General features: G+C 33.2%; 1 protein-coding gene across 1 annotated transcript in view; it reads right to left on the bottom strand.

Annotated features, from left to right (window-relative positions):
- Positions 1-474: 474 nt before the first annotated feature.
- LOC102806043 (NAD(P)H oxidoreductase RTN4IP1, mitochondrial-like) overlaps positions 475-15,174 on the bottom strand; it is a 41,322-nt gene continuing 26,622 nt past the window's right edge. The window contains exons 5-12 of the mRNA XM_085499051.1: positions 14,006-14,149; positions 13,364-13,674; positions 13,118-13,225; positions 12,626-12,822; positions 8,779-8,964; positions 6,582-6,762; positions 3,590-3,682; positions 475-3,368 (exon numbers count right to left, since the gene is read on the bottom strand). Of these exons, the coding sequence (XP_085355177.1) occupies positions 3,258-3,368; positions 3,590-3,682; positions 6,582-6,762; positions 8,779-8,964; positions 12,626-12,822; positions 13,118-13,225; positions 13,364-13,674; positions 14,006-14,149 (1,331 nt within the window). The 3' untranslated portion in view covers positions 475-3,257. The remainder of the gene's footprint in view (positions 3,369-3,589; positions 3,683-6,581; positions 6,763-8,778; positions 8,965-12,625; positions 12,823-13,117; positions 13,226-13,363; positions 13,675-14,005; positions 14,150-15,174) is intronic.

Genomic DNA, 15,174 nt, shown 5'->3' on the forward strand with positions numbered 1-15,174 from the left:
CGATTTTTTCTGCCTACTTCAAAAAATATTTGGTGTTGACACAAAATTTTTGTGAGTTCAATTAATTTGACGTCTGAGGACTTGAAAAGGAGTGACCTTGGATCAACATGGCTTATATGCACTATCTTCCATTTCAATAAATAAATGTTTACATGGGTGTGACCAAATCTAGTTTTGATGTGTCAGCTCAGACAACATTTGTGGGGGGTGGATGGATAGCTGGTACAGATTACAGGAAATAAAGAAAAGTATTTTACGTTTTTACAGAAAATAATTTTAAAAAAAATAGTTTTTTTTTACACTTTACAGATGAAGCAAATTCCTAATTACATTTTTATAATATTTTTGATAGTCTGTGTTTGAGAATGAAAATTGGAAATTGCGTACGAATTACGACATTTAATTTGGAAAGTGCTTTATACGCTTACAAAAAATAATATCTTTGCACAAATTACGGACGAATAAAATAGCTGATTACATTTTACACCTTGTCCATGTCTATGAATTCATGTGTTTTATTTATTGAAATTACATATACACAAACATGCAGTAACATCATCTAGCACGTACATGAATTATTTTTCAAAATTTTTTTTTTTTAAAAGTTGGATAAACTCAACATTTTGTTAATGATATAGTATAAGTTACAAATACATTATATAAAAATCTCAGTACCTAAATGTGGCACATAAAAAAAGTTAAATTTTTGTCTGGTTTTTATATTTTTTCATACATAAAATTGATTACCATAAAACCTGTTGCTAATGGGAAATTGGTTCAAAATTAACAAAAATACATGAAAATGCACAAAATATTACATCAGTATTTGTCTGTAAATAATATAGTATTTAAAAGATTAAAAAGTTACATGGTGATAATCTCATGTAACAACTCAAAAGGCTCAGAAATTTACTGCGACAATTCAGTATGTTAGTCACATGACTAAATTCACCCAATCAATGTCTTTATTTTACATCATGTACCATTTCAAAAACTACATTGCAATTAATTTAGATCAATCAGATAATTAAAAATACATCAATTCTATTCCAAATTATTCACCACATATATCACATGACTACAAGTTATTATTAAAAAAAATTAAAAAGTCTTTATTGATATAAAAACTAAGAACTGATTTTGCAAAGAAGTATAGAGGTATAAATATGAGGTTGTTACAAGAATACACCAATCATATCAATGTAATCCTATGTAGTGCACATATTATACATGTTGTTTGTTATAATATTCAATATTATAATTATATCACATGACATCTTCATTGTCATTTTTAAGCTTTAGTTTTTGTCTTTGTTTTATTTTTAAAAATTTATGTTGACCACTGATTTCTTGTATGTTTTTCTTCACACAAAAATGTTGTGTCAAATAATTATATATCTATTCATTTTATACTAACTAATGCTAATGGAGTTATTACAACCCACACTACTCAGGTATTACTTCACAAACGCAGCTACATACAGATGGTTTGGACATTCCAAGCAAATACCAATCAGAGGTGTTCATAATTTGTGCACTCTAGACCATTTACCAGTAGGTAGTGTACTGACATTCTGCTTAAATTTTATAAATACCATTAAGGTAAATCTTTAAGGGCTGGTAGTTGTCTCACAGAATTCATATACCGGTAAACAATGTATTTTATATGCATTGTGTACGTTGCTATGAGTCCCATACCAATAACGACACAGCATGACGACCCCCCCCCTACATAGATTTGATGTGTACAGCTAATCTAAGGCGCTGATCATTCTCTGATAGGGTAGTGGTGCACTCAACTGAACTTGCACTATAAATAAACACTAATTCTCATATACTGTGGAATACTTTATTTTCGCTGGAATTAATTTTCTTGCTTTTTGGGCATTTTTGTATGGAATTTTTTTTCACTGATTTTTGATGAGTTTGATGTGAAATATATTCGCTGGATTTTATCGCTGGAATCATCCCTTCAGCCAAAATAAAGTATTGTACAGTAAAATGTCTAGTCCACCCATCCAGATATATTTTTATAATTAACACTTACCGTACTGTACCAACTAGAGGTGCAACACCTTTATTTGTTGTCATCTGCCATACACTGCAAGGCAAATCAATGTTTGCCGATGTCGGTAGTGGTATGTATCATTTCTTGCTTACAGTCAAGTTTGCAGTAACATTCATGTCTGTTTATCGTAAACCGCTTTCGTTTTGCAAGAGATTAATTTTCGTGAATTTTGCAATTCAGTGAAAATCAGGAAAATTTGTAGCAGTGACAATTTCTCTAAGGTGTGACTGTGACTTTTGAAAAAAAAATGTCTTTATGAATACCAAAAAAACATCAAATCACAACAATTTTTAGCAGTGAGAATTTAACAGTAATTGTTCAGTGAAGTGATTCTATTTTTAGCATGGTGTCCATTGTAAACAAATGTTAATATTATTTAAATATTACAACACTGTAGGTTTTACATTATTAACCCTTGAATTCAGGTAAAGTTAGAACAGTACAAACCATGGAAATCATAACTATATCTCAGCTGCAGAAGCTTGGAAAAGGATTTATATATAAAGCAGATACACACACTCCAGCAGATACACTCCAGCAGATACACACCAGCAGATACACTCCAGCAGAAACACTCCAGCAGATACACTCCAGCAGATACACTCCAGCAGATACACTCCAGCAGATACACTCCAGCAGATACACTCCAGCAGATACACACCAGCAGATACACACCAGCAGATACACACCAGCAGAAACACTCCAGCAGATACACTCCAGCAGATACACACCAGCAGATACACTCCAGCAGATACACTCTAGCAGATACACACCAGCAGATATACACCAGCAGATATACACCAGCAGATATACACCAGCAGATACACTCCAGCAGATACACACCAGCAGATACACACCAGCAGATACACACCAGCAGAAACACTCCAGCAGATACACTCCAGCAGATACACACCAGCAGATACACTCCAGCAGATACACTCTAGCAGATACACACCAGCAGATATACACCAGCAGATATACACCAGCAGATACACTCCAGCAGATACACTCCAGCAGATACACACCAGCAGATACACACCAGCAGATATACACTGGGACAGAAATTACATTAGTGTTCAGCACTTACTAAATTTATAAACCATAAATAGTCTCCTAAAATAAACTTTCATGGATTTATATTAAATTGTTTATTGTGAAATAAAAAAATCTATAATCTGTAATATTCTGATTAATTGTTTATAAGAATAACTGTCTTTCCTTGACGATGCCCGTTACCAACATATCTGAATGCTATATCAGCGTTAGCCATGGAGTAAGTTTTCTCTATAACTGGTTTAATCTGAAATGAAACAGCACAAAATTCATAACGACAAAATAATCCCGTGTGAGGTTTGGTGGGAGCTTGATGACACCCTGAGAGGATGAAAACTCAATAACATATTAATTTTATCAGAATTCTCAGTATTTTTTGGCTTTTGACAGGAAATCTCTGATGTGAATATTTCACGAGTACTGTCACATTTGGTGTGACATGCCTAACATTTCAAATAAAATACTTACAGCGCCTTCCTCTACCAAGTGAGTAATTGTTTCCAAAGCTTCTCCGTTCGGTTTAAAAAAAGCCCATCTAAATTTACGACCATGAAATAATTGCTGAAAATACAAAATAATAACATAAAAACTTCACATCATGATGACAGTGATTAAAAGTGATTCTGCATATCACAAAAATATTTTAAGTATTCCATAAAACTATTGTAAACAAATATATAGGACTGAATATGGTTAAAAAAAAGCTTTCAGAAAATATATAGCTTTCAGTTCGAAGGAACACTCCAGCTATACTAAGTAAACAATGGCTATTTGAATGGAAGGAATTGTTATTCAGGTTGATGTGTGTCCCAAATCATAGATACCTACGACTACCTGTATAACAATTGTATATCCATATAATATTTGTTCTGGTTATTGAACTAGATGTAAATCAAATGCAATAACATTATATCTGTATCTCATTATTGACATCACTATAAGTACAACAATGAACCAACAGAAATTTATGCAAATTTTGTTGCCTTATTTACTGAAATATACATTCACTTAGACACGCACATCAAGAAAACATTTGGTGCATTTTCCTAACCAATTAGAGTGCAAGGTGGTGGGGAGGTGTACTAAACTAGAGTGCAAAATGATTGAGTAGTGCTGCAAAGTTGCCACTAGAGTGCAAAGTAGTGGAACAGTTGTGCACAGTGTCAAACTAGAGTGCAAAGTAGTGGAATAGTGGTGCACAGTGTCAAACTAGAGTGCAAAGTAGTGGAATAGTGGTGCACAGTGTCAAACTAGAGTGCAAAGTAGTGGAATAGTGGTGAAAAGTGACAAACTAGAGTGCAAAGTAGTGGAATAGTGGTGAAAAGTGTCAAACTAGAGTGCAAAGTAGTGGAATATTGGTGAAAAGTGTCAAACTAGAGTGCAAAGTAGTGGAATAGTGGTGAAAAGTGACAAACTAGAGTGCAAAGTAGTGGAATAGTGGTGAAAAGTGTCAAACTAGAGTGCAAAGTAGTGGAATATTGGTGAAAAGTGACAAACTAGAGTGCAAAGTAGTGGAATAGTGGTGAAAAGTGTCAAACTAGAGTGCAAAGTAGTGGAATAGTGGTGAAAAGTATCAAACTAGAGTGCAAAGTAGTGGAATAGTGGTGAAAAGTGTCAAACTAGAGTGCAAAGTAGTGGAATATTGGTGAAAAGTGACAAACTAGAGTGCAAAGTAGTGGAATAGTGGTGAAAAGTGTCAAACTAGAGTGCAAAGTAGTGGAATAGTGGTGAAAAGTGTCAAACTAGAGTGCAAAGTAGTGGAATAGTGGTGAAAAGTGTCAAACTAGAGTGCAAAGTAGTGGAATATTGGTGAAAAGTGTCAAACTAGAGTGCAAAGTAGTGGAATAGTGGTGAAAAGTGACAAACTAGAGTGCAAAGTAGTGGAATATTGGTGAAAAGTTTCAAACTAGAGTGCAAAGTAATGGAATAGTGGTGAAAAGTGACAAACTAGAGTGCAAAGTAGTGGAATAGTGGTGAAAAGTGTCAAACTAGAGTGCAAAGTAGTGGAATAGTGGTGCACAGTGTCAAACTAGAGTGCAAAGTAGTGGAATAGTGGTGAAAAGTGTCAAACTAGAGTGCAAAGTAGTGGAATATTGGTGAAAAGTGTCAAACTAGAGTGCAAAGTAGTGGAATATTGGTGAAAAGTATCAAACTAGAGTGCAAAGTAGTGGAATAGTGGTGTACAGTGTCAAACTAGAGTGCAAAGTAGTGGAATATTGGTGAAAAGTGTCAAACTAGAGTGCAAAGTAGTGGAATAGTGGTGCACAGTGTCAAACTAGAGTGCAAAGTAGTGGAATAATGGTGCACAGTGTCAAACTAGAGTGCAAAATAGTGGGATATTGGTGAAAAGTGTCAAACTAGAGTGCAAAGTAGTGGAATAGTGGTGAAAAGTGTCAAACTAGAGTGCAAAGTAGTGGAATAGTGGTGAAAAGTGCAAAACTAGAGTGCAAAGTAGTGGAATAGTGGTGGACAGTGTCAAACTAGAGTGCAAAGTAGTGGAATAGTGGTGAAAAGTGCAAAACTAGAGTGCAAAGTAGTGGAATAGTGGTGGACAGTGTCAAACTAGAGTGCAAAGTAGTGGAATAGTGGTGAAAAGTGCAAAACTAGAGTGCAAAGTAGTGGAATAGTGGTGTACAGTGTCAAACTAGAGTGCAAAGTAGTGGAATAGTGGTGAAAAGTGTCAAACTAGAGTGCAAAGTAGTGGAATATTGGTGAAAAGTGTCAAACTAGAGTGCAAAGTAGTGGAATAGTGGTGCACAGTGTCAAACTAGAGTGCAAAGTAGTGAAATAGTGGTGAAAAGTGTCAAACTAGAGTGCAAAGTAGTGGAATATTGGTAAAAAGTATCAAACTAGAGTGCAAAGTAGTGGAATAGTGGTGAAAAGTGTCAAACTAGAGTGCAAAGTAGTGGAATATTGGTGAAAAGTATCAAACTAGAGTGCAAAGTAGTGGAATAGTGGTGAAAAGTGACAAACTAGAGTGCAAAGTAGTGGAATAGTGGTGAAAAGTGTCAAACTAGAGTGCAAAGTAGTGGAATAGTGGTGAAAAGTATCAAACTAGAGTGCAAAGTAGTGGAATAGTGGTGAAAAGTGTCAAACTAGAGTGCAAAGTAGTGGAATATTGGTGAAAAGTGTCAAACTAGAGTGCAAAGTAGTGGAATAGTGGTGAAAAGTGTCAAACTAGAGTGCAAAGTAGTGGAATAGTGGTGAAAAGTGTCACACTAGAGTGCAAAGTAGTGGAATAGTGGTGAAAAGTGTCAAACTAGAGTGCAAAGTAGTGGAATAGTGGTGAAAAGTGTGAAACCACAGTGCAAAGTGATGGAACTTTTTTGCACAGGAAAGTGCTTGTTCAAATCTAAGAAAGTATATATATTTCTTGTTCCTTTTTAATTTAACCCATCAATGTGTTCAATTATGAATTTTTTCAGTTAATATATTTAAAGTGGTTTTCCATGGTCCTTACCTGGGGCACAGCAATTCTAGCCAATGAAACCAGAGCTCTCACTGCACCAATCAGCAGTCCATTTTCATCAGTATACTTCCTCAGTGGTGACGCCAGCGTTACTAGTCTGCCACCGCCAGCAAGTAATGACAGACTACTTTGTTGTACACTCCCACCCTGTGTATCATAAATCACATCAAATCTGAAATAAAATATGTATTTGTATCTTAAACATTTTGTATCTCGTTATCACGTGTGTCACCTCACACATTTTTACTGCATACGGGTGTGTCACAGTAGAAGTAGGAAATGTTTGTGTTTTGTTTCAGAGAATGTTTGTGTTTTGTTTCAGAGAATGTTTGTGTTTTGTTTCAGAGAATGTTTGTGTTTTGTTTCAGAGAATGTTTGTGTTTTGTTTCAGAGAATGTTTGTGTTTTGTTTCAGAGAATGTTTTGTTGATCCAAATCAACCTTTTATGCATGTATTTGAAAACATAATTTAATAAATGTTTGAATGAATATCTTGTTTTTATGATATTAAATATTCTTAATTCAGGAAACAAAAATTAAATCTCATCATTTCTCAATATTTAATTTGTTTTTGTTGGTTTAATGGTGGTATTTATTATTAATTTATCGACAGTTCTCCACACACAAGAATAACTACCAAAGATGGACATGAGTAACGAGTAAAAAATGTGGAAATGTCAAAAGTAAATGAAAAGGGCACTTATTTCAATAGGAATGTAGGATTTCCTAATAATGTCAAAAGTAAATGAAAAGGGCACTTATTTCAATAGGAATGTAGGATTTCCTAATAATGTTAAAAGTAAATGAAAAGGGCACTTATTTCAATAGGAATTTAGGATTTCCTAATAATGTCAAAAGTAAATGAAAAGGGCACTTATTTCAATAGGAATGTAGGATTTCCTAATAATGTCAAAAGTAAATGAAAAGGGCACTTATTTCAATAGGAATGTAGGATTTCCTAATAATGTCAAAAGTAAATGAAAAGGGCACTTATTTCAATAGGAATTTAGGATTTCCTAATAATGTCAAAAGTAAATGAGAAGGGCACTTATTTCAATAGGAATGTAGGATTTCCTAATAATGTCAAAAGTAAATGAAAAGGGCACTTATTTCAATAGGAATGTAGGATTTCCTAATAATGTCAAAAGTAAATGAAAAGGGCACTTATTTCAATAGGAATGTAGGATTTCCTAATAATGTCAAAAGTAAATGAAAAGGGCACTTATTTCAATAGGAATGTAGGATTTCCTAATAATGTTAAAAGTAAATGAAAAGGGCACTTATTTCAATAGGAATGTAGGATTTCCTAATAATGTCAAAAGTAAATGAAAAGGGCACTTATTTCAATAGGAATGTAGGATTTCCTAATAATGTCAAAAGTAAATGAAAAGGGCACTTATTTCAATAGGAATTTAGGATTTCCTAATAATGTCAAAAGTAAATGAAAAGGGCACTTATTTCAATAGGAATGTAGGATTTCCTAATAATGTCAAAAGTAAATGAAAAGGGCACTTATTTCAATAGGAATGTAGGATTTCCTAATAATGTCAAAAGTAAATGAAAAGGGCACTTATTTCAATAGGAATGTAGGATTTCCTAATAATGTCAAAAGTAAATGAAAAGGGCACTTATTTCAATAGGAATTTAGGATTTCCTAATAATGTCAAAAGTAAATGAAAAGGGCACTTATTTCAATAGGAATGTAGGATTTCCTAATAATGTCAAAAGTAAATGAAAAGGGCACTTATTTCAATAGGAATGTAGGATTTCCTAATAATGTCAATCATTATTCTCTGAGCCATTGCTATTTTCCAAACTTCTCAAAATATCACTATATGTTTTTAATGATTTGTTGAAGTAAGTGTACCGGTATTTAAATGTCAAGTTCTACTCTGAAAATCAGTATTTCAACATTGGGCTGTAAAAAAAATCATTCAATATGGACTTATCACTCATAACATGAAATCACTCATAGAAGTTCAGGAAATATCTTTTTAAAAATTAATCCAAGATTACTAATTCATACATGGTTGCCTCAAGTTTTTTTCTAATGAATAACCATACCACTTGCCACACTTGGATAACTTGTTCATCCTCAAGAAATGTTTATAAATGAAAATCTTATGAAGAGAGAAAGATTTGGTTGAGGAAAAGAAACTAAAAAAATACACAAATCATCTTAAACTTACTTTGGATTTTTAGCTAATTTAATTTCAAAGTCATCATTTTGATAATCTACCACTTCATCAGCTCCCAGACTTGTTACCATGGAAACACCTTGTGTGCTGCATGTGGTTGTCACATGACCACCCCATGATTTAACTAACTGTATTGCCAAACTTCCAATACCTCCAGTGCCACCATGGATAAGGACTCTACAAATGAAAATATTAATAATATTGGTTGATGTTTTTGACATGATGTATTACTTGTTTTACTGAACATCAAAACATTCATGGCAGACGATTTCACAGCACTTAAAGTATAATAAACTATTTAACTAGAATGTATGTGCACATTTCCACATTACCTTTTTGCTGTGATTCTTCCAATGTTTTGAAAATATTAGTTGATAACTAGACCTTCTACAGCTAACACTAAATTACTAGCTGCAACTAGATCTAACTAACTACAATTTAACCTAACCAACTATAACAATATCCAACCAATTATACAATTAGCACTAACTAGTTGCAACTAGGCACAACTATACTAACAAGCTTAGTGGTACTAAGTAAGATTTAAGCCAAACAATATCTGTGGCTTTAATAACCATAGCATGCTCATACAGTTTAATATACAGGGTATGAACTTACACCTCACTTTGGCTCATTGTTTTAGAGATGTAATTTTTTCTCAGACTTTTAACAAGATATTGTCAATGACATAGTTCCTGTCATGTTTTAGTGATTTTGAAATGAAAAGCATAGTTAGATTATATTTAAATATTGGGATAGTATTTAGCATATTAACACAATGCTTGATCAATAATCAACATGCACACTGGTACCATCAAGTTCACATTACTTTCACTGATTGGTTAATTAAGATTCATAGAACACAATGCTTGATCAATAATCAACATGCACACTGTGGTGCCATCAAGTTCACATTACTTTCACTGATTGGTTAATTAAGATTCATAGAACACAATGCTTGATCAATAATCAACATGCACACTGTGGTGCCATCAAGTTCACATTACTTTCACTGATTGGTTAATTAAGATTCATAGAACACAATGCTTGATCAATAATCAACATGCACACTGTGGTACCATCAAGTTCACATTACTTTCACTGATTGGTTAATTAAGATTCATAGAACACAATGCTTGATCAATAATCAACATGCACACTGTGGTGCCATCAAGTTCACATTACTTTCACTGATTGGTTAATTAAGATTCATAGAACACAATGCTTGATCAATAATCAACATGCACACTGTGGTGCCATCAAGTTCACATTACTTTCACTGATTGGTTAATTAAGATTCATAGAACACAATGCTTGATCAATAATCAACATGCACACTGTGGTGCCATCAAGTTCACATTACTTTCACTGATTGGTTAATTAAGATTCATAGAACACAATGCTTGATCAATAATCAACATGCACACTGTGGTGCCATCAAATTCACATTACTTTCACTGATTGGTTAATTAAGATTCATAGAACACAATGCTTGATCAATAATCAACGTGCACACTGTGGTGCCATCAAATTCACATTACTTTCACTGATTGGTTAATTAAGATTCATAGAACACAATGCTTGATCAATAATCAACATGCACACTGTGGTGCCATCAAATTCACATTACTTTCACTGATTGGTTAATTAAGATTCATAGAACACAATGCTTGATCAATAATCAACATGCACACTGTGGTGCCATCAAATTCACATTACTTTCACTGATTGGTTAATTAAGATTCATAGAACACAATGCTTGATCAATAATCAACGTGCACACTGTGGTGCCATCAAATTCACATTACTTTCACTGATTGGTTAATTAAGATTCATAGAACACAATGCTTGATCAATAATCAACATGCACACTGTGGTGCCATCAAATTCACATTACTTTCACTGATTGGTTAATTAAGATTCATAGAACACAATGCTTGATCAATAATCAACATGCACACTGGTGCCATCAAATTCACATTACTTTCACTGATTGGTTAATTAAGATTCATAGAACACAATGCTTGATCAATAATCAACATGCACACTGTGGTGCCATCAAATTCACATTACTTTCACTGATTGGTTAATTAAGATTCATAGAACACAATGCTTGATCAATAATCAACATGCACACTGTGGTGCCATCAAATTCACATTACTTTCACTGATTGGTTAATTAAGATTCATAGAACACAATGCTTGATCAATAATCAACATGCACACTGTGTTGCCATTAAGTTCACATTACTTTCACTGATTGGTTAATTAGGAATTATAGAACACAATGCTTGATCAATAATCAACATGCACACTGTTTTGCCATCAAGTTCACATTACTTTCACTGATTGGTTAATTAAGATTCATAGAACACAATGCTTGATCAATAATCAACATGCACACTGTGGTGCCATCAAATTCACATTACTTTCACTGATTGGTTAATTAAGATTCATAGAACACAATGCTTGATCAATAATCAACATGCACACTGTGGTGCCATCAAATTCACATTACTTTCACTGATTGGTTAATTAAGATTCATAGAACACAATGCTTGATCAATAATCAACATGCACACTGTGTTGCCATTAAGTTCACATTACTTTCACTGATTGGTTAATTAGGAATTATAGAACACAATGCTTGATCAATAATCAACATGCACACTGTTTTGCCATCAAGTTCACATTACTTTCACTGATCATGCACACTGTTGTGCGTGCCTAAATAAACAGTTGATGACATTATCAATTTTACAATTTTGTTTGTTTTTCATAAAAAAATTGCTGCCATTTCACTAAATTTTATTGAAATCAAAAAATAATTAAAAACAACATTTAACCCATTTCATCTTGTCTTTGTACCAAATTTAAACTCAATCTGTAAAATCATCAATGGTCATCAGTCGGCTAGTTTGAATCGAATCACGAAAAAACAACGACGTGCATCAGTAACTCACTATGACTAATATCAATGCCAAGTTTGAATGAAGACATGTCCAATAAACAGTTGATGACATGTTTGAATTTTATGATTTTATTTGTTTTTGATAAAAATGGCTGCCATTCAGCTAAATTTCATTGAAAATGAAAAATAACTGAAAATAACATTTAACCCAGTATATCTTGTCTTTGTACCAAATTTAACCAAAATCTGTACAATCATCTCTGTAAAATGAGCAGAACACTTGTAAAAAACAAAATGGACACCAATCCACCATTTTGAATTGAAATCACCATGACTGATGTCAATGCCAAGTTTGAATGAAATCGGTCAAGGCATGTCCGAGAAACAGTTGATGACGTGTCCAAATGTTGATTTTTGGTGTGTTTTTTGACAAAATTGGCAACCAGTCGGTCAAAGGTAAACCAAATCAAAAATAAATTGATGTGCACATGTCTCCCATTATGACCTGTCTTTGTACAGCTTTGAAAAAAATCTGTCCAGGCATCTAGGAAATGATGACGAACGTTTCAAAACATAAGTCCCCATTTCGGACTATGTCCGAAGGGGACTATAAATGACATGCATCAGTAACCCACCATGACTGATGTCATTGCCAAGTTTGAATGAAATCCGGTTGATGACATGTATGAATTTTGTGATTTTATTTGTTTTTAAAAAACCCAAGTCCCAAGCATGGAACCTTGTACTTGGAATGAGTTACAATAACCATTAATACGGCAAACAGTTACAATAACCAAAAATATTCAGGTCATTAATTTACATAGAGAAAACAACAAAAATATACACTAGATTGGTTTCCATAACAACAGAATATATACTAAATTGGTTTCCATACCAACAGAATATACACAAGATTAATTTCCATACCTCTTATCTTTTCTGTTGTCAGGTCCTAACCTACCATCATCGACCAGTGCACTCCATGTTGTCATGGCGACATATGGTATTGATGCTGCCTCTACATGACTGATATTGCTTGGTTTCCTAGCAACATATGTCTCCTTAACCATCACATAGTCTGCCATAGTTCCTAATGTTTGTACTGATGGCAGAGCTGTCCAAACCTGCCAAGAGTTGATTGTACAAAATTACAATGAACTTATACAAGTTTATAGCAATTTCCCGTTTTCACAATTTACATTACATTGTACCTATTTTTTGCAAAACTAAAATTGGAGTTTTAAAATTTAAAATGAAAAACAAACATTAATTAATAGCATAAATGATGTAGCCATGGTATCCCATGATTCCATGCTGCAGGTCTACCATGCAGGCAACCACAGATATATTCTCTTTTTTATTGTACCATTTTTTCATTGTACTAAATTTTTGCAAATGTTAACGAAGAAACACAATTACCTCATCACCAATTTTAAACTTGGTGACCTTTGATCCAATAGCAGACACGATACCAGAACAATCTCTACCGGGAATCATGGGTAATTCAATTCCCTGTCCAGCTGGAACCTGAAAATAATTTATTATATTCATTAATTCGAAAATATTATTCATATTTTTTATATAAAACTGACAGCAATATATCATAATTGAGATTTACCAATCACAAAGTATGAAAGTAATGATATGCTAATATATTCATATAACCTTTGACCTGTTTCGTAAATAGTTGAGTAGTGTACGTCCATATCCTCTCTGTGTCTTTAAGTCAATAGGATTGACAGACGCTGCTTTGACAGCGATAATAATATCGTCAGGGGCAACAGCACGAGGCTGAGGTTGGCGGAGATTAATTTTCATCATTTCGTTTCCGCCATAACCAATGTTTATTATCGCTGTCATTGTTTTCAGAGCTGATTGGTAGACTAGCTGTGGGGGTGTATGTGCTTTGTGATATGATGACATCATCGTTGCTAATGACATCATTCCTAATATGGTCAACAATATGACTCTGTTCACTGTAACAAAAATATTACATATGACATGTGGAAGTCAACACAACAATGTTTTTATACAAGTGTGTTTAGATGACACGCTAATAATTTATACAACTGTGATGAATATATGATGTGGGTCCCACACGACATGACAACAGATGCAGAAACTTTTCTTTTACAAATATTTTTTTTCACTGTTAATTTTGAACCAAATAACACAAAAATATAATATGGAAAGAATTATGTAGCTTTATTTTGTAACTACAGTTGAGTTTGGTATTCAAAGAGTGAAAAATTAGAATAAGTCTCACCACACCCAAGAAAACTAATACAGTGAATTATAATAACTAACCTGAGAACCCAGCAATACTGAGATTATCAACCAAAAACATACAAGATATGATAAATAATAATAATATGATTACTGATTTCATCCATGATGTTTTGATTCCAAGTTCTACAGCCTGGACATCCTGCCCAAGGATACGGTCAATTGCTGTGAAAGTAAAAAATAGTCTTGTCACCACCATTCTCTATATATGTCATCTTCCACAAAACATAGTTCTGTATAAAAATTGTTCAAAATTATCACAACTTAAATAAGTCAGTTTCTAAAATTGATTGTTATTTCAATTTATTCTTATTTTAAAAGTGTCATTCAAATTTTTCATTTATGTTGAAAATTGAATTTTGCTTTCATTATTTCCAAAATTCTGACAAAAAATCTAAAAATAAGCTTTTATATGAAAATATACGAAATGAGAATAATAAGTAATGAACATCAAACTGAACATTGATTTATAAATTCACCGGTAAGAATATTAGGAATAGACCATTTTGCACAAAATATCCAGCGTTACACGTGAAACAAACAGGACATACAAATATTATTGCATCATCAAAACATTGTGTGGGATTCAACAATGGTATTGCACACCTACTAATGTGATAGATATTATTGCATCATCAAAACATTGTGTGGGATTCAACAATTGTATTGCACACCTACTAATGTGATAGATATTATAGCATCATCAAAACATTGTGTGGGATTCAACAATTGTATTGCACACCTACTAATGTGATAGATATTATAGCATCATCAAAACATTGTGTGGGATTCAACAATTGTATTGCACACCTACTAATGTGATAGATATTATAGCATCATCAAAACATTGTGTGGGATTCAACAATTGTATTGCACACCTACTAATGTGATAGATATTATAGCATCATCAAAACATTGTGTGGGATTCAACAATTGTATTGCACACCTACTAATGTGATAGATATTATAGCATCATCAAAACATTGTGTGGGATTCAACAATTGTATTGCACACCTACTAATGTGATAGATATTATTGCATCATCAAAACATTGTGTGGGATTCAACAATTGTATTGCACACCTACTAATGTGATAGATATTATAGCATCATCAAAACATTGTGTGGGATTCAACAATTGTATTGCACACCTACTAATGTGATAGATATTATAGCATCATCAAAACATTG

The sequence above is a fragment of the Saccoglossus kowalevskii genome, chromosome 5 (assembly GCF_978046115.1).
Source record: "Saccoglossus kowalevskii chromosome 5, keSacKowa6.1, whole genome shotgun sequence".
NCBI lineage: Eukaryota > Metazoa > Hemichordata > Enteropneusta > Harrimaniidae > Saccoglossus > Saccoglossus kowalevskii.